The sequence below is a fragment of the Pelodiscus sinensis genome, chromosome 2, assembly GCF_052426305.1.
Source record: "Pelodiscus sinensis isolate ZL-2025 chromosome 2, ASM5242630v1, whole genome shotgun sequence".
Lineage (NCBI taxonomy): Eukaryota > Metazoa > Chordata > Testudines > Trionychidae > Pelodiscus > Pelodiscus sinensis.
Genome location: NC_143053.1, coordinates 201,772,118 through 201,791,588, shown reverse-complemented (window position 1 = coordinate 201,791,588; position 19,471 = coordinate 201,772,118). Strand labels below are relative to the sequence as shown.

At 44.3% G+C, this 19,471-nt stretch overlaps 1 protein-coding gene across 2 annotated transcripts in view; it reads left to right on the top strand.

Annotated features, from left to right (window-relative positions):
• Positions 1-16,244, top strand: part of GPNMB (glycoprotein nmb) — a 41,795-nt gene extending 25,551 nt beyond the window's left edge. Inside the window, exons 8-12 of one of the 2 annotated variants that reach the window (XM_075922212.2) lie at positions 790-912; positions 1,917-2,019; positions 3,959-4,164; positions 7,698-7,785; positions 12,191-16,244. In XM_075922212.2, coding sequence (XP_075778327.1) covers positions 790-912; positions 1,917-2,019; positions 3,959-4,164; positions 7,698-7,785; positions 12,191-12,344 — 674 coding nt within the window. In that variant the 3' untranslated portion in view covers positions 12,345-16,244. Of the gene's footprint in view, positions 1-789; positions 913-1,916; positions 2,020-3,958; positions 4,165-7,691; positions 7,786-12,190 lie in introns of both variants that reach the window. The other variant, XM_006138355.5, reaches the window with a different exon arrangement.
• Positions 16,245-19,471: the final 3,227 nt, after the last annotated feature.

Here is a 19,471-nt window from a genome sequence, read left to right as displayed (position 1 = left end):
AATAAAAAAGGCCACCACGCTGTGCTGACGATCAGCTGATCCGACACAGCACGGTAATCTAGACGCTGCGTGGTTGACAAAGGAAACCTATGTCAACTGCTCCGGTAAACCTCGTTTCACGAGGCATACTGTCACTAGACTACCGCACTGTGTCAGATCAGCTGATCGTTGGCACAGCGTGGTGGCCATTTTTATATTAATTAAACGGGGATTATTTAAATCCCCGCTTCTTTGACTATGCCGAGTAAACTACTTTACATGGCTCCATCGACGGAGCCATGTAGTCTAGACGTACCCATAGTGAAAGTTCCTGCAGGGGAGCTGGAATAGACATGATTAACAGTAGCAGCAGTTCAAAAAAAGAAGAAAAGACAAAAGAAAAGAGTGGCTAATTCATTCTATGTAGAAGGCTGAATTCCATATTTAATCGCCTGTGAGCTGAGACAAATTCCTTTTCCCATCTCATGTATGCTACTTCTGCATCTCCTACCAGCCTAGGGATTTGAAATCCAAATACCTCCTCTTGCCCAGCTCTGCAGAACACTGGAGCAAGCAGATTTTCTTTCAGTTTAGCAGAGATCTCTTTGAGATAAACTGCATCACTTATTTACTCACTGTGCATTTAGCAGAAGGGCAAAACCCTATTTTTTTAATCATTTCACTTCCTTTTGTTGGTGGGGTGAAATAAAGTAATCCACTTAAATTTTGCCTCCATAACATACATTGTGCAAAATATTTTCTAAGCAGCGTAACTAGCAATATCTTTCTTTCCCCCATTCAATCCAACAGTAACTACTAAACCACCCTCTAATCTGGACTCTCCCACCAGTGCTGGAGTAATGGAATACATTCCCAATGCAGGCTGCAATATTTACAGATATGGACATTATAAAACGACTATCTCCATTGTAGGTAAGTGCCTAAACCAAAAAAGACAATAGGAAAATCAGTTGATATGGTACTGAATGCATAGGGACTGCTTTCTTTGTTCAGTTTCCATGCTATCTATTGTGTTAACACCACAAGAAGAAACAATAAGGACCTATTCTACCAGTTGACATAGTTTGATTTTTTACAATCTGGTCTACCTACTTGTTAAACTCAAAAGAAATGACCAGTGGAGGATTTGAGCGAGTTTGTCACAAATTAGAAAGGAGGGCAACAATCCAGTATAAAGTGCAGGATTATGTGTATTATAACGTCTTAAAATTTCCAACAACTTTTGAAGGGGTAGGCTGGAGCATAGTAAAGAGACCAGACCTGAGCTGATCATTAACAAATCGCTTATTGAGTTTTAAATGTGTAGAGTTCAGACCCAGTCAGGATAATTCAAATATAGACCTATGATTCTAAGTGGACTGTTTTAGTTGTACAGGTTGGACCTCTGTAATCTGGAACTCCCTGGTCCAGCAACATCTGTCAGCCGGAAGGACCACAGGTGTTCCAGGAACAGAGAGTCCTGGTGGAGGGCTGGTGGCTGGGTTCCCCTCAGCTGGTCTGCCTGGCACATCGCAACTGGGCAGTAACGCACAACGCAGCAGGGCCAGGAGTCCAGCGTGCCACAGCAGGGCTGCCCAGTGGGGCTAGGAGCTCAGCACACCACAGCAGGGCTGCCGAGAGGGGCCAGGAGCCTGGCGCACAGGGAGCTGGACTGCCCAGCATAGCAGAGAAGGAGGTGGGGGAACCGGCAAGGCAGCAAGGCTGGTGGCAAGGGGGAACCGGGAAGGAGGCTGGTGGCTGGTCCAGGGCTGAGCGAGGCCAGTAGCAGGGGAGCCAAATATGACCTCCCCTGGTCCGACAAAATCCCTCAACCAGGACCAGTCAGGTCCCACGGGTACCGGACCAGGGAGGTCCAACCTGTGTCATGTCATTGACTAAGTAACCTAACTGGTTGATGGGGCTCTTTCCTCCCTTAGAGGGAATCCTTCAGGTGAACATTATTCAGATGACAAATGTCCAGGTGACAGTGGCTCAAGGTGAAAACTCCCTGATTGATTTTGTTGTTACGTGCCAAGGGAGGTAAGTGTATTCACTAATTTCCCTTTTTTAAAAATTAGGTACTTGTACGTAACTAGAATGCTATCCACATTCATATGCAGCTGCATGAACAATAACTGGTAACTGCTGGGTTGACTGAAATTAAAATAATGTAAGTATCATTTGTGAGTTTTAGATCAAAAGAAATTGTTGCCAGGTTCTTTGGCATCAGACCCAAATGACATGCCTAAGCAAAAACTAGTAGAACTAGTTGGTGGACAGAAGCAATTCGCTGTTCTCCAGGCAAAGATGGAGGACTTCAGCACTCACGCTAAAAGGAGAAGTGGCTTGCTCAAACAGGGAGGAAGTTTCCTAGCCAAAAGTTTTTTGACATTTGGAATAAAAACTTGTATCAAGGGAATTCCCTAACTGCGAAGAGCATTTCATTAATACTCTTTGCCACTGGAAAGGATCTGAGGAGACTGAGAGGTGCTGATGAGTCTTGGCAACATAACTGGGAAATAATCGCTTTGAAAGTAATCCTAAAACTAGCAAGACATTCCTGCCACATGTACTAGCACATTTAAGAATCTCCAAAGGATTTACATTGTATGCCTGGTGACCAGAAATGAATAGATTTTTATCAACTTAGGGGGCTGGTGCTTCTGTGCTTTGACAAATGAGTGTAATTGCTGGTACTGTTATATCAGCTAAGTCTGAATGACGCCAAACATAGTTCTGCAATGATGTATACTTGCAGAAGTGAAGTGGGGAAAATGCAAAGGCCTCTGTAGTCAGAAAATGGTGAGGGATATGCCAAACAGGTAATTTAATGGTGAGGGATATGCTGAACAGCTAATTTAATGGAAGAGTAAGGCTATGGGGCCAGTTTTATATTGGTCTAACACAGAGGTTCTCAAACTGTGGGTCAGGACTTCTAAGCGGTTTGTGATTTTGTTTTAATGGGGTCAGCAGGGCTGGCTTAGACTTGCTGGGGTCCAGGGCTGAAACCTGTGCCCCACCTTCAGGGGTTGAAGCTGAAGCCATTAGGCTTCAGCTTTGGTCCCACATGGCAGGGATGATGGGACTTGAGCTTCCCCCTTCCCCAGGGAGTCAGGCCTCAGGCTTCAGTCCCCCCACCTGCAGTCATGTCAGAAAGGGGTGCAGGGAAGTCTGAGGTTTAACATCACTGATTGCAGCAGAGTTGCACCAGCATAAAAACAGGTCTCACAGAAGAGAGACTTAGGCCCAATGAATCTATGAATTGAATCAGTAATGATATTCCTTCAGAGGCCCTACAATGCAGGGGGAGTAAATGGGGCAGTTGCCTCTGGGGCTTGGCAATTCAAAAGGGCCCAGGGCTCCTGGCCACCGCTGCCACTACTAAGGATGTAAACAAGTAGTCGACTAGTCAACTACCCAATAAGCAGGAGCTTATCAGATAGCAGCACTATCAACTACTCGCTACCCCCCCCCCCCCCCCCCCCGCTGCTCTGGGTTTTTATAGGGACCCGGGACCAGGGATTCAGCCAGCATTCTCTCATGCCGGCTTTCCTGTCCCTTTAAAAATGCAGAGGGGCAGCAGTAGGTTGTGCTGAGATCTGGTATGACCTGTGAGTGAGCACTGAAACTGCCCTTCCTTATCGACTAATTGAGTAGTCGGTGGAAATTCCATCGACTACTCTTTTAGCCAATTAACCACTGCTTAACATCCCTAGCTACTACTGCAGGAGCAGCGGCAGTGGCTGGAGCCCCAGGCCCTTTAAATCGTCAACAGAATGCTATGCAGCACACTCCAGGCAGCACTAAAGGCTGGAGGGGAGAGGGGCCATGCCATGACATGCTCCAAACAGACATCTTGTGCCTGAGGCCCCATCCCTTCCAGGAGCACAGAGCCAGGGCTCCCTCCTACTTTTCCCAGGGGCCCAGCAAGTCTGTTGGCCTCCTTGTTCATTCATTTTCTCTCTCACACTTGCCCCAGTCTTCCTACAGATGCCTGTACAATAGTCTCTGACCCCACATGCCAGGAGTCCCTCGGTGTGGTATGTAACCCTGTTGAAGTAACGGATCAGTGCTTACTGACCATAAGAAGAGCCTTCAATGAGCCTGGAACCTACTGTGTAAACATTACCCTGGGTGATGACACCAGCCAAGCCCTCACAAGTGCCCTTATATCTGTAAATGGAGGTGAGTCCAAATGGAACCGATACTGAAGATCCATGAATAGCTTCTCTTCCTAGCTCTTTCATGGGGATATGGGGTGGGGCGGTTCTTATTAATTATTTGCATGATACTGCTGAGAGACCTCAACTGAGATTGGGCCCCGCCGAATGAGACACTGCACGAACACACAGTAAGAGAGAATCCCTGCCCCCAGAGAGTTTCTAATCTAAATAGAAAAAAGAGAGACAAAGAGCGTGAAAAGCAATCAGAGGCACAGACAGAAAAAGTGATTTACCTACGGTTACCTGGTAAAATCAGGATTAGAACTCAATCTAAGGTATTCATATATCTTACAGTCTTTCCTGTGTTTCTCCTCACAATGACCCTGGAAGGTCGAACATTGCCATTATCCCCATTTTACAGATAGGGAAGCTGAGACAGAGAGGCTACGTTACCCAACATGACACAGGGAAATCTGGGCTGGAGCAGGAAATTGTAGCCTGGTCTCCAAGTCCTAGGTTAGTGTCCCAGCCACTAGGCCGCACTGCCTCCCCAGTGATTTCAATATTGTGGGCCAATTTATGTAATCTGAGGAAGTAGCCCTTGGTGTTTGTTCACAACACTGTTCTCAGCAGATATTATTTACTGTGGACTTGATGTGGTGAGACACTGCAGCTGAGGGCTCTCTGGCCCAGATTTTAAGAGGTATTTAGGTGCATATAGATGCAGATAGGTTCCTAGGTGCTTGTAAAAGTCCTAGTAGGTGCTTAACTCCTGTTAATTTAAATAGGAGTGAGGGGCATGGGCATTTCTGAAAGCCTTACTAGGTGCCTATCTGCGTCTTTAGATACCTAAATACTTTTGAAAATCCGGCCCCTGGTGCTTTGTAGGATTGTGCCCTCTCAAAATTGGAGTGCTGTATATCACAGCTAAGTTTACATGTATTTAAATTAGTGTTAGAAAGGATGCAGTTCCACAATATATACATACTCTTTGGATGTGTAGTATAGTACTTTCCAAAACAGTCTAAAGCAGGGGTGGACAATAATTTTTGACAGGGAGCCACTCCTAGAATTTGGAAAGTGGTCAAGGACCACACTCTTCCAGGATATTAATGGAGAAGGTGCAGGGTCTGGGATTAGGGTTGCCAGATGGTTTCAGAAAAAATACTGAACAACAACTACTAAACCATGCCAGGAAAAAGTTTGTTGAACAAAGGGGGGGAAAAAAAGTGTTCCCCGAGAGTTGTTAAGCAAAAAAAAAAAAAAAATCACTGTGGCCAGTTTAAAAACCACATGGGAGGCTTTTTGGCCCTAACAAGCTGTCAGCAACTGCCTGCCATCTTGCCTCTCTGCATTGGGCTGCACAGCTCCCCTGCAGAACCCGGTAAAGCACTAGGGTTGCCAGGCTACCTCCGCATTGAGCCAGACAGCCCCGGATTTTCACCTCCTGACCGGGAAAAAAATCAGAAAGTATTTTCTGAACATTTTTACCACACAGGAGGCGAAAATACCTAACTGTCCGGTTCAATACCACACACCTGGCAACCCTATTTGGGATGCAGGTTGGGTGCAGAAGGGAGCTTGGGATAAGGAGGCAGTTGCGATCTGGGGCACTGGACTAGGGTGCAGGGATTTGGTTTGTGAGCTAGGGCCAGAGGAGACTGTGATTTGGAGCAGGAGATGGGGTGCCAGATCTGGGAGGGGATATGGGTACAGGATGGTGGCAGATGATTTGGGTATGTGTGGTGGGGGGCAGAGGGTTGGGGAAGGGTGGGACTGGGGTGCCAGAGGTAGGTTCTGCCAAGAGACTTACCAGCCAGTGCTGTCCCTGAATCAGCCTTCCTGCCTGCCCCACCCTGTACAGGCTGCAGCCATGTGCTCTGGTGGCTGCCTGTTATTGAAACAGGCAGCTTCCATTGGCCAGTTTGTGGCCAGAAACCGGCCAATGGGATTGTGCGGGGGGTGGGAGCCGCTCCTAAAGCTTTCTCCCCTCTCCTCTGGATTCACAGTTTAAAAAAAAACAAAAAACAAAAACAAAAAACGCCCCTCCGCCGTGTTTCAGAGTGGTGTGTGGGTGGCGCGAGGCAAGAGGGGAGCCTGTCCGGGGCTCCCTGCAGTGTCCATGGGTCAGATCCGGTGGCTTGGTGGGCCAAATCCGGCCCACAGGCCAAATTTTGCCCAGATCTGGTCTAAAGGTACACATAATTAACACAGGAACGTATATACGCACCATCTCAACAAGGACAACCATGTAAACTAGCTTTACTGTCAAGCTTATGCTGATATTTATACAGTTCTAACAAACTGAAAGATGATGTGATTTGCATATTTTATGTCAACTGTTAACACTAATTTAAGATCTTGTTTTGCATATTTACATAGCAATTATTAGCGTTGCCAGATGGTTTCAACAAAAATACTGGACACACTTGACATTACATTATAATCTACATTACATCTTATTTAGAAAATACTGGACATTTGTATTTTCTCATTTATATTTCCTCAATTTGTTTCCCGAACACAAAGCTCAAATACTGGACTGTCCGGTTTAACACCGGACACCTGGCAGCCCTAGCAATTATGGATTAATAAATTAGATTCAAATCAATGTTTATCTCTTGTTTACTCAACTATATAAACATAATTGTGAATATGATAAGCAAGAGCATGACTCAGCAGCAGTGAATTCACCACATATATTCAAGTGCAGTTTCTGGACCGGAGAATCAAGATGCTTAATATAGATCATAAAAATAGCATGAAACACTATTTATTTATTCAGTGTCTCCTGTGGCCGGATCTGCTGGGATTAGGACTGGATCCAAGTGCAATGAGCTCTGAATTTATGGCCACTGTGAGTGGTAGTCGTTAGCTCGCAAAGCGACAGAGGGAATCACAGGCTGAGTCAAGAGTTAATGCCCCACACTGCCATTATTGCAACCCCTTGAAAGGGCATCACATCCCCATCACCAACCACTCCATCTACAGACGCTCAGTCCTCTCAGGATGAAGTACTGTCCAGCCCTAGGTCACAGAAGGGAATCGCTAGAACACATGGTTAGGGCAAATGAAAAGATACCAGCAAAATTCTATCCTTTCTCCTCCCTCAAACTCCACTCCTCAACGACATATTAATTCACATTCTCTGGGTTTATAAAAAGATTAAGTACATTGTACTCTACATTGTACGTGTATCATAATAACAAATAGCAAAGTAACCCCAAACCTTGTGGGATGACACACAGCCCTCTAATTCCTTTTCCCGCTGTAAAGTTATTTGCATGTTGCAGTCAGCAAATAATATATTTCATATGGAAGCATACAAGGCTCCACTCTCTTCATTTTTACTGTTAGTTTAACACCATTGGCATCAAAGATTAATTGGATTCTATGGTCTATGAATGTTGCTGAACCCTATTGTTTAGCATAAAGGGAGTGTTCAATATACTGCACCTTCCATAGTCACACAGCAGAAAGAATGCTAGAAAATTTTATTTCACCGTATAAAACATGAGGCTGATATTTTAAACAAACTTGTTCTTTAAGCTCCAGGGTCATCTTCAAGGACAGTGGAAGGTTTCTTGATTGCCTCAGGTTTCTTGGTGATGTTTGTCGTCGTTGTGACTCTCCTTTTTTACAGGTAAGTTGCTAGGTCCAGCAGTTAAGAAGTAGATCATGGAGCTGACACAAAACGATTCCACAAATATTCAAAGGCATAAAAAAATTGAATTTGTTTTGGCGAGGTTTGCGTCCTTTTGGGGTTTGCTTTCCACAAATATTTCAGCAAACGAGTTTGCTGGCTAGAATGCTCATAAAGTCAGCACATGGGGAGTGATTATGAAAGAATATAATAGAAAAACAAATTTTGAATTCATCAGCACAAGTAGTCATACTGGAAACATGAGTTTAAAAATTGTACTCATCCAATCAGAGAACAGAAATAATACCAGGTGACTTATGTGTCTAATCAAAGCTAACCAACACAGCTTAAGTTTTAGGTTTAGAATACTGAGTCATTACAAAATGTGTATGAATGATCTGCAGGAAAAGACCTATTCGTCAACATTGTTAATCAAATAACTTTTAAAATAATAAATACATTTGAAAATATAGTAATGCCCTTGCAGGCCATTCACAAACAGAAACATTTATATTGGAGTAGCAGACATTAACCTGTCAAGATCCCATTGTGCTAGGCATTGTACAAACATATAGGGAATGTCTACACAACAAAGTTATTTCAAAATAACAGCCGTTGTTTTGAAATAACTTTACTAGCGTCTACACAGCCAAACCGCTATTTCAAAATTAATTTGAAATAGCGGAGCGCTTATTTCAAATTTGGTAAACCTCATTCCATGAGGAATAACTCCAAATTCGAAATAGCTATTTCGAAATAATACTGTGTAGACACACATCAAAATAGGGGGCCTCCAGCCTTCCCAGCATGCCCTGGTGGCCACTCCAGCCTCAACCAAGAACACTCCTCTCCTTCCCCCCTCCCCGGAGCCCTTAAAGGGGTTGACTCTGGCCACAGTGCCTGTGCCAGCTCCAAGCCTGCCAGCCCAGAGCCAGCAGTCACTGCCCCTGACCCAGTGGCCCCAATACATGAGCCAGCAAGCCACTGGCAGCCAGCCCTCCACCGCTCCCCAGGAGCAGTCTGCCAGCTCCCAGGAGCCTGCCAGGGCCTGGAGAAGGCGGATGCCTTCCTGGTCCAGGGTGGAGATCATGGACCTTATTCAGGTTTGGGGGGGATGCCCCCAACATACATGATCTCCACACTAGACGGAGGAACGTGGCTGTCTATGGCAGGATAGCTGCCAGCCTGGCCACCAAAGGCCACATGCGAACCCAGAGCAGGTTTGCATGAAAATCAAGTTGGTCTGGCAAGACTCACCTTCCCCACCAACACTAAGCCCTGAGCTTCCCCTCCTCCTTCTTCCCCTTGCTTCTCCATTCCAGCTCCCTCCTCCCAGATTTCCCCCTCCCCTCTCCCACCTCCTTTCCCCCAGTTTCACCAGAGTTTCATCCCCCCCCAGTTTTGTTAAATAAAGAGAGTTTGTGTTCATGAAAATACATGTATTTTATTTTACATCAGGAAGGGGGGTTAGGGAGGGGTAAGTGGAAGGACGTGAGGGAGGAATGAGGCACAAGCCCCCAGTGGGGCAGACCAGGGAGGCTCTTAGTGCTCCTCAGGGTGGAAGCTCTCCCGCAGGGCCTCCTGGATACTGACAGCCCCCCGATGGACCTCCCTTATGGCAACCTGCAGAAAGTGCAGCCAGGCTTGCAGTAACGCGTCCACGAGAAGCATCAGAGTGCCCAGGGCAGCTGTGGCTCCATGTTGCAGAGTGCTGTGGTGTCCCGAGTGAGGGCAACCAGAGCATGCAGACACAAAATGCTTTGCTGGCCCTCATCGAGGTAGGCAGGCAAGCAGGGAAAGCTGAGAACCGGCTGTCTGGGAGGGTCCCTTTAAACACAGGCCTCAGATAGCCTCAGGCAGCAGCCACACAAAGTAACTCCTGACCTGGTGCCCTGCCAGACCTGGTTCCAGCCGGCCTTAAGTGTGATTCAGCGTCCACTCAGTGTGGACACGCTATTTCAAAATAGCAAAACGCTATTTCGAAATGCATTTTGTGTGTAGACGTGTTATTTCGAAATAACTTATTTCGAATTAACTATTTCAAAATAAGATATTTCTAAATAATGCTGTAGTGTAGACATACCCATAGTGAATGACATTCCATGTCCCAAGGAGCTTACAGTAAAAAAAGAGGCTAAATTCATCCTCTCCATAATTTGCATAGTTCTGGCTAAGAGTATTCAAAAAAAGAGCTAGATAGATTCATGGAGTTTAGGTCCATCAATGGCTATTAGCCAGGATGAGCAGGGATGCTGCTCCTAGCCTCTGTTTGTCAGAAGATGGGAATGGGCTACTGGGATAACATTTGATTACCTGTTCTATTCATTCCTTCTGGGATACCTGGTGCTGGCCACTGTTCACAGACAGGATACTGGGCTAGATGGACTTTTGGTCTGACCCAGTATGGCCGTTCTTATGCTAGTATTCCCACTCTTTCTAATTCCCATTGTTCTTCAGGCTTACATTTTATTATCATCTGTCTGCATTTGCCCTTCCCTTATCACACTGTTCATATTCTTTTTCATTCCCTGTGAGAGCAGAACCCTGATACCAGTAAATATGACTAGGTTTAAACATGGTTGTTACTAGCAGGTTTCTAGTCCAGTTTCTTTGATCCTATGTGAACAGGGATTTGTTTATCTGGGCACTCTATTAGAAGCAGATTATATAGCTACCACAAGAGTAGTATAAGTGCCCTAAATGTGGTGAGGTCCCATAGACACCCAAACTGTGGACATGGCCCTAATGCCGCATTTCCCCCACAAGATCCCACCCTTGCACCACCCCTCCTCCCTAAGTCCCCGGCTCCCACCTCACCCATTCCTCTACAGCCCTGCCTTCACACTGCCCCTTCCCAGAGGCCTCCCCTAATGTGCCACCTCTCCCTCCAAGACTCCACCCCCCACTCACTACTCTCCAGCCCTGTCCTCCCATTGCTCACCATTGCTGTTGATAAAAAGTGGGAGGGCACAGCCCTCCTACTTTTAAAAGTGGAGGGGCCATTGCTGCTTGGCCCTTCTCTGTTCCAATGCCCCCGAACTGAATTCAGAGGAAGGGTATACAGGTTGGATGTTGCTGGTCTGGCTCACTCAGGACCTGAACCCAGAACTTAGCTAGATCAGAGGAGGGCAATGCCAGTCCCTCTGCTGCTGGCCTCCAGCCTCCAGCTGCTGAGCTTCAGCCCTGACTGCTGGCTCCCTGCCCCCAGCCCCAGCTCTCCACTCCCTGCTGCCAGTCCTATCTGGGTTTCACTCTGCCACTGAGATCCCTGGCTGGAAGCTGTTCTTTCACATACAGGGTATACAGTTTTGCTCAATGGCTTCCAGAACCCCCACTATAAAAACTGTTCCAGTATTACTCTCCCAGAATGCAGTGTGGTAAGACAGGGTGTACAGTAACTTTCCCTTTCCAGTAAAACATAGACCTGAGTTCATAACAACTCAAAATCCTCTCTGGAATGCTATTATTTTCCTTAATAACCTCTCTAGACCTAGCAGCTCTACAAGGTCATTCAGAATTAGTCACTACTGCCTGTCATGGGAGAGGATGGAGGAGGACATGACATCATAAGTGCCAACTTCCCCTAGTGCACCCCCCAACACCTCAGGTCCTGACACCACTCCACCTCTTCCCGCAAGCTGCACCCTTACCCCTTCCCTCTCCTCCCAAGTCCCTGCCATGCCTCTTACTGCTCCTGCCCCACCCTAACCTCTTCTACATCTCTTTCCAGGTCCTCCCTCAAGCATGCCCATCCCAGCTCCTCCCCTTCTCTCCCAGAGCCTTCTGAACAGCTGTTTTGCAGCAGGCAGGAGGCACTGGGATGGAGGGGAAGGAGATGATCAGCGGGGCTGCTATCAGGCAAGAGGCACTCACAGGGAGAGGACAGAGATGGGATTACCTGCAGCTAATTTTTCTTAGTGGGTATGTCTAGACTACAGGGTTTTGTCGACAGAAGTTTTGTCGACAGATACTGTCGACAAAGCTTCTGTCAACAAAGAGCGTCTAGACTACATCCAGTTTTGTCGACAAAGCAAGCCGCTTTATCAACATAACAGTGTGGACGCAAAGGACAGTGTAGATGCAATAATGCCTTCTATCGACAGAACTCTGTTGATAAAAGGCGTTAATCCTCGTAGAATAAGGTTTACATACATCGACAAAATTGCTGAGTTTTGTCGATGTTATGTCGACATAACTCAAAGGCAGTGTGGACGCGGGTATAGTTTTGTCGACAAAACCCTGTAGTCTAGACACACCCAGTGGGTGCTCCAGCCCCAGAACAGCCACAGAGTTGGCGCCTAAGTGTGTTATCAATATTTAGCTCTCCTATAGTCATAGTGCCATGTTATATATACACCATGACTGAAAAGCATGTCAGTTATGATCTTTACAATGTTCCTTGCAGGAGATACAAAGAGTACAAACCTATTGAAAGAAGCGCAGAACAAGCGGTGAACAGGGAGGGGCTGAGTGTGTACTTCAACAATGTCAAGGCTGTTCTCTTCCCTGGGAACAATGAGAGAGATCCTCTGCTGAAAAGCAAACCAGGAATTGTTTAAATCTCTAGTGTAATCTCTGATATTAGAGTGTATATTACGGGGCTTATGTCTGAACTGTTCTTCAATGGATGACTGTTTAGTATGAAAACAAGGGTTGGAATAACCTCCATGTATACACAGATGGGTCCATACCTTTTGTAGCTCAATTTATTTAGAAATGCAAAATGGCCTCTTTTCAAAAATGGAGTTGTGATTATTTTCTGTTCTTGCTTATGATCTGGGTCACACAATACTGAATAATAAATCACTCTAGACTGGACATTTTTATGCAATTCAACTAGGTTAATTTGAAGTCTGGGAGAAGGATATAGATACTTTTTATCTTCTCAGTATTTAGATCTTAAATAAGAATTGCACTGATCCAGTGTCCTAGCTATTTTACTCCCCTTCCTCAGTCTGGGCTTTCTGAAGTGGCAAGTGATGAATAGTCATAATCACCAACCCTGAGTCATTTTATAAAACTAAATCATTTGACACCAGCACAACCGGTGAACAAAGGAACCTAATCTGCTTGGTTCCTCTTAAACCAACTACTAAAAGTTCAATTTAAAATTCTTACTGTGTTATTGCTGCCACTCTGGTAGCTGATGTTTCTACTGATTTTGTGCCATCTGAACTTGCATTGCCCTCTACAGTAGTGTGTCCTACCTCTGTGGGGAGGAGCTGCTTTATTCCAGAGAGCAGGCAAAGATGAGGCCCAACAGAGTGATGGTAACAAGAGAAAAATTGTATCAGTCAACTATTAGTAAAAGAGATCTGAGAAGGCCTTTTCCTTTCTCTTTCTCTTCAATTTCATCTTACCCTTTGTAAACAGCCTTCCAAGTTCTGCTTGATCCTCCTGATCTTCTTTCTTTTACTATTTAAATAAATGAAAATCCCACACCAGAATAATATTCTCCAGTTTCTGTTTGTCCATGAGGCAGTTTAGAAACTGTCAACATCTAGAAAAGTGATGTTCTTTTGCTTGCTCAATGCAGCTGCGGTCTGTTAACTTTCAATGACAAATCTCACTTGGATACCTTTCTCAAGTTGTGGAGTAAAACCCTGCCTTTTAGCCACTCTCTCTTGTATTTTCATAGTGTGGAGTTTAGCCCTGGATGCAATTTTCTGCTTATCTCTTAAAAATAAAAACACACTGAATAAATGGATCATAGAGGGGTATCAAAAGAAGTAAGTGTCATGTCTGTGGAGAGGAGGGGTTATGGAAAAGGTTCTGTCCTTGTGGGGTGAGAAGACAGCCAGAAATGTTCTAAATACAAAACTCTGTATAATAACTTTATGTTTAATATAAGGCTGTGTCTACACTGGGCCACTTATTCCGGAAAATCAGCCACTTTTCCGGAATAAGCTGCGAGCTGTCTACACTGGCCCTTGAATGTCCGGAAAAGCAACGATGCTCTACTGTACAAAATCAGCCGCTATTCCGGAAAAACTATTCTGCTCCCGCTCGGGCATAAGTCCTTATTCCGGAACACTGTTCTGGAAAAGGGCCAGTGTAGACAGCCCAGTAGTCTTTTCCGGAAAAAAGCCCCGATCACGAAAATGGCGATCGGGGCTCTTTTCCGGAAAAGCGCATCTACATTGGCCACAGACGCTTTTCCGGAAAAAAGGGCTTCCTGTCTACATGGGGCCAAAAGTGGGAAAAACCTCCTCTTTCAGAAGAGCACTTATTCCTCATAAAATGAGGACTACAGGGCTTCCGAAAGAATGCACCCGCTTTTTTGGAAACTGTTCTAAAAAAGCGGACGCATTCCCTGGATGCAGCAGATTTTTTCCGGGATACCAGAGGTATCCAGGAAAAACTCTGTAGTGTAAACATAGCCTTAGTCTCTGAAGGATGATATCAACATCAGTGTTTCCTCTAATATTTTCCATTAATGCGCAGAATAAATTTTCATTGCACTGAGGCATGTATGAATGTCCACCACGAGCAGAAACTAAAAACACTCTGCTAACCAGCGGGGTGGCATTTGAGTCTCTCCTGGGCGGCTGCACGAACATATACACAGCTTACAGAGAACACTGATCAACTATATTTTGATTTTTACCTGCCAGCTGTTGCCTGATGCCCTAAAATATCTCCTACCCTCCACAGTGCACACTTGTTAATAATTTGAGAATATCAATAATTGTACAAACACTTATGGGGTTGGTTCTTTGTTTAGAAAACTTTCAGGATGCAGGATTTTTTGGTTCTGTCGTGGCCCTTTCACAAATATTAGTAAAATAAAATGTGTTGCTCATGGTCTTGCCCTCTTTATACATTAAATGACTTATCTTAGGGGCTTGATGCAGACATTACTGGGTGATGTTCTATGGCCTCTGTTATGCTGAAGTGTGACTAAATTATCATAATGGTCCCTTCTGATGATAAAATGGAAAAATCTAAGACTCTTACCAACAAAGTTGAACTTAAACACACACACGCACACGCACACATGCACAAATAAAAGTCTTCCGCAACTCTTGCTTTTTTACATATGCACTACTGTCTAGCTTCTCATCATAGGTATTTGAGTCAGCCATCAACTTGATATCTAAGTGCTAATTTAATTACAATCCAACACCAATGGAAGAACAGTTTTAAAAAAAGGAAGAACTGGCCCAAACTGTCATCTGTTTCTTAATCCAAACTAGAAGCTTTTCCAAAGTCTGGGAGTAGTTTAGTTAAACTATTTGTATCTGCTTGATAGCTATACTTATGGGGTCAGAGCCCAATACCTGTTGAAAGCATGTTTAACTGGGTCATTGGGATTGTTTTGGTGGAGGGGATTCCCTACATGATGTGGAGCTTGCTATCACCCAACAGACCTGGCACAGGGATTATGTCAGAGCATAGTCCAAACTCAACCATACTCAGTGACCCTGGGCTAAAGAAGTGTTCCATTCAGAATCCCTGCAACCAAGCATACGTTAAGGCAGTTTTTAGGCAGCTCTAAGTTACTCCAGAGTTCAAGGAAGCTAAAGGTCTTGTTTGCCCATTCCTGTCTCCTCAGCTGAATTGAGTTTAGCAAATGCAGCTAAGAATCTAGCCCATGAATTTTAAGAATCCATCCTTCAAACATTTACTAATGGGAGTAGAAAGTGTTGACAGGCAATGTTCCCTCTAAATTTTTCCATCCATGGGCAGAATTAATTTTGTTATGTGCACTGAGGCATCGCTCATCTTACAAGGAGCACTGCTGACAGGACCCTTACTCTGCATTTTTCTAGTACAAAATTGAGAATTGTTTGCTAGTGCAGGTGGGAGCTAAAACTACTAATGGCACTGAACAGGGAGGACTGGTCAGTTGCAGGTTGATGATGCTCCTTTCAGAAAGTCAGCAAATGCAACTTTTAGCCTAACAGAGAGACTTATGAAATACATGGTATATATACATGAGCCTGCTTTTCAGATTGAAAGAGCATAATAACTATTATGGTTTTAAATAAAAGTAATTACAGATTTAGTGACAGGAAAGAGGACAGTTGTCATTTTTATGCATTTCCTCAACTTGAAATAGGAGAAAGTTTTTACTAAAAACCTAGTATGAGTTCACTTCTGTTGCAATGGTTTCACTTTTGTATCAAAGCTGATGTGGGCTACTGCTGACCTACGCTCTAAGCAGACAGGATGTCATTTCCCAGAGAATGCTAGTGCTATACAGGAACTCAGAGACATCATCTGCTCTTATACAGTAGGCAACTTTCAGCCATGCTTAGAAAAATCATAAATGTTATACTTTAACCTGTACATATGGAGCAGCTCAGAGAATCTTCCTTTACATCTCATGGTTGGGAATAAAGTTTACTCTTTTTTATTATCTATCTTCTGTGCTGTAACTGCCAATAAATACATATTTGTTTTTGTATAATGGCATTTGATTCTGTATTGGACAATAAAGTATATAGAGATTTCAAGTAGGATGTTACCTTTGTCTTGTAAGCGATGTACTTAAATGAGTGACCTAGTCAAATGAGTCCCCTATTTACTGATCACCAGAACAGTCACTATTCCTACGAGATCTTCCAAAGGGTCCAGCAGTTACACGGTATATGTAAAATGAATCAAAAGGTGCCATTCTATCATCTCATTGCCTTTTTGGTGGTGGGTGTGACTGCTTCAACCTCTTGGGATGTCACCTGATGCACTGCAATATCATGGGGAGAACTTTTTCTGGCAGCCTGGGCACCCTTTAAGCCTGTCTTAGAGAGCCAGACTCAAGCCTCCTGCAGCACACACACAGGGAGGATGCACCCAACTGCAGAACAATAAAGACAATGAGATTAGCTCTGGAAATGCTGAATTTAAGAGACTTAACACAGCACCCCTGTTTCCACCACCCTTGGAGTGCAGAGCAGACACAAAATTATATGAAATTCATCTCCTTCCAATGTGGATCAAAGTATGTGCAACTTCTTGCCCCCTCCCAGTTAGAAATTACACAAACTGAGTTATATTATGAGCAACAAATAAATGTATTAATTTCAATAGAGGTATTTTAAGTGGTTAAAGAGGTAGCTAACAGAACAAAGCAGATTAATAAGAAAATAAATCAAGGCACACAAACTAAACTTGATTTGGTTATACATAATTCCTCATCCTAGATAGTATTTTAGGGAGAGTCCTTTCAGGCCAGCTATCATGATTTTAGTCAGGGTCCAACAGCTATTCCACTACCACCCTCAGTTCCAGGTGTTGTCCAGTATCTCCTTGGCTGGGGAGATGGAGGAGAAGCAAACTGAAGACTGTGATTGTGTGCATAGCGTGGTAATCCTTTATTTGCCCCTCCCCCATCTCTCAGTGGACAATTTAGCAGTCCAAGATGCAGATTAGTGTCACGTGACCAGCTCACCTGACTCTGTAGTATCACAGCATCCATGAGTCAGTGGCAGTATAGCGTTCCCTCAGGAAGGCCAAGCCTTTACACAGTCCATTGTCCTCCCTGATGGACTATCAGCCCTGTCTGGCTTTCTCATTATTGTACCTGAAGTGCCAGTGGTGGATGTCACCCATAGTAATATAGTTGAAATAAAGATACACAATCAACTTCAGATAAATGATATATGCATTCACACAGGATAATCATTTTCAGTAAATCATAACCTTTCCAATGATACCTTACATGAATTATCATACATATACCGTATCTCAGGTATGCCATATTCAACTCATGAATATGTTTTCCTAAAAAATATGAATAAAATGGCCCAGTAGGCATCTAAGTCTCCTGCTGCACCTTTTCCATTCCATTATAACTAGAACAAAAGCCCTATCACACAGGACCGGCTCGAGCCATTCCTGCGCCCCGGGTAGCGGGCGTGCGACTCATGTGCGGCCCCGCCCCCCAGCGCGTTGCGCACCTTACAGCTGCAATCGGGCACGTGGCACCTGATTGCCACTCTAAGGGGCGCTGTGCAGCCCCCCGGCCCCGGGCACGCAGCGCCTGATGGCAACTCTAATGGGCGCCATGCAGCCGGCCATGCAGTGCCCCTTACAGCAGCTATCAGGCGCCTCCCATAGATTGGCGCCCCGGGCAGCTGCCTGGTTAGGCAGCTGCCCGGCTAGCCCCCCCTTAATCCAGCCCTGCTATCAGCCTTAGGAGTGAGGCAAGCATTCTCAGCAACTGACCATGACTGTAGAACCCACTTCTAGAAGAGATCCAGCATATCAAGGAACTCAGCACCTAAAAAATAAATGGCAGGTGATGGAGACTAAAACACACGTGGGTCGTAACAAATTTTAGGAGATGTACAGTTCTCAAGCAAACCTTAGGAGACTCACCATTAGCAAATATCTCTGTCTCAAAAAGCAAGAGAAAGCAAATATGAATATATCTCTTATTTGGAAACAAGAGCTTTTCAAACATGCCAACAAGAATGAGTTGTGTGACATATTGTTGACCAAGCTGGCTTTTAGTTATGGGAGTGCATTATTAACAAGCTCCAGCCCTGGTTACTGCCAGACCTACCCGGCAGAAGGGTTACAGAAGCATATATTTTTCAGAGCAGCATACATTTTAAAAAATGGCTCACCAGATGTAATAGTTTTCATACACAAAAAAGTTGCTTATAGGTTGAGGCTAAGCACAAGAACATTCACCTCTTTTAAGCATTGTCTGAGACAGTTATAATAGACTGAAAATTGAAGTTGGAACAGATTTGTGCATCCAGTTTTCAATTATAGTAGTTCTGTGACTCCACCCTGTGCTGTAGTGTTAATCTTCCATCCCCATGGAACTTGTATTCCTTAATATTATATGCTAATGTAATGAACGATCAAAGATAAAGAATCTCTCACATTGCACCAGGGAATAATTTGACAAGTGAACTTAAAAGTGTCCTCTAACCTTTAACTTCTTGGAGGAACTGGATGCAGGCGGATGTAGCGCTGAACAAAAACAGATGTTTCTAGACACTATCTCATTCTCAAGTCTGCTGCAGTTTTGAAACAAACACTTCCTTTAGCACAAGCACACAATCAGAGGTCAATACTTAATGGGACTAGCATCGGGTTGGGAGCGAGGGGGTGGGAGTGGAGTTTCCTTCAAAGGAAGAGGTGGCTTGGAATTATTGCCAGTTTCACGACACCTTTTATCTCAGAGTTTGTTTCTTCTAAGTGTCTTTTCACTCACTCCAGCCCAGTAACATACCTTGCTTTATGAACAAGTCTCATAACTGTAAGACTAATTTTCTTTCTCTCTTCTATAACTGATGGCATCTGATCCTATGTGTTCTGGTTCAGTAAATATGTGATAGGGGAGTTCAGCATTGTCTGGAGTCTGGTATACTTTCTCTTGTCATAAACTGCTGACATTTGGGTTTTGTCATGTTTGATTTCATCCTGCATTAGCAAGACCATTCTACATTATGCTGAGCATATTAATTAGCATTGCCTGTGCATTATATGACTATAAATTGCATATTTGGTAGGCACCTATTATTCATAAAGTTCATAAACACATTTATATTATGCACAAAGAAATAAGAGGACTGTCTAGGTTTCAAACAGAAACCAAAGAAAAAAGTATGGATCATGCCAGACACATGGAAGGCATGATAATAGACATATCTTAAAGGAGACTCTCTCAGATTGTATCCTTTGGTATGCCAAATTTGGTCATGCCCATTTTCTTCCACTATTTGAT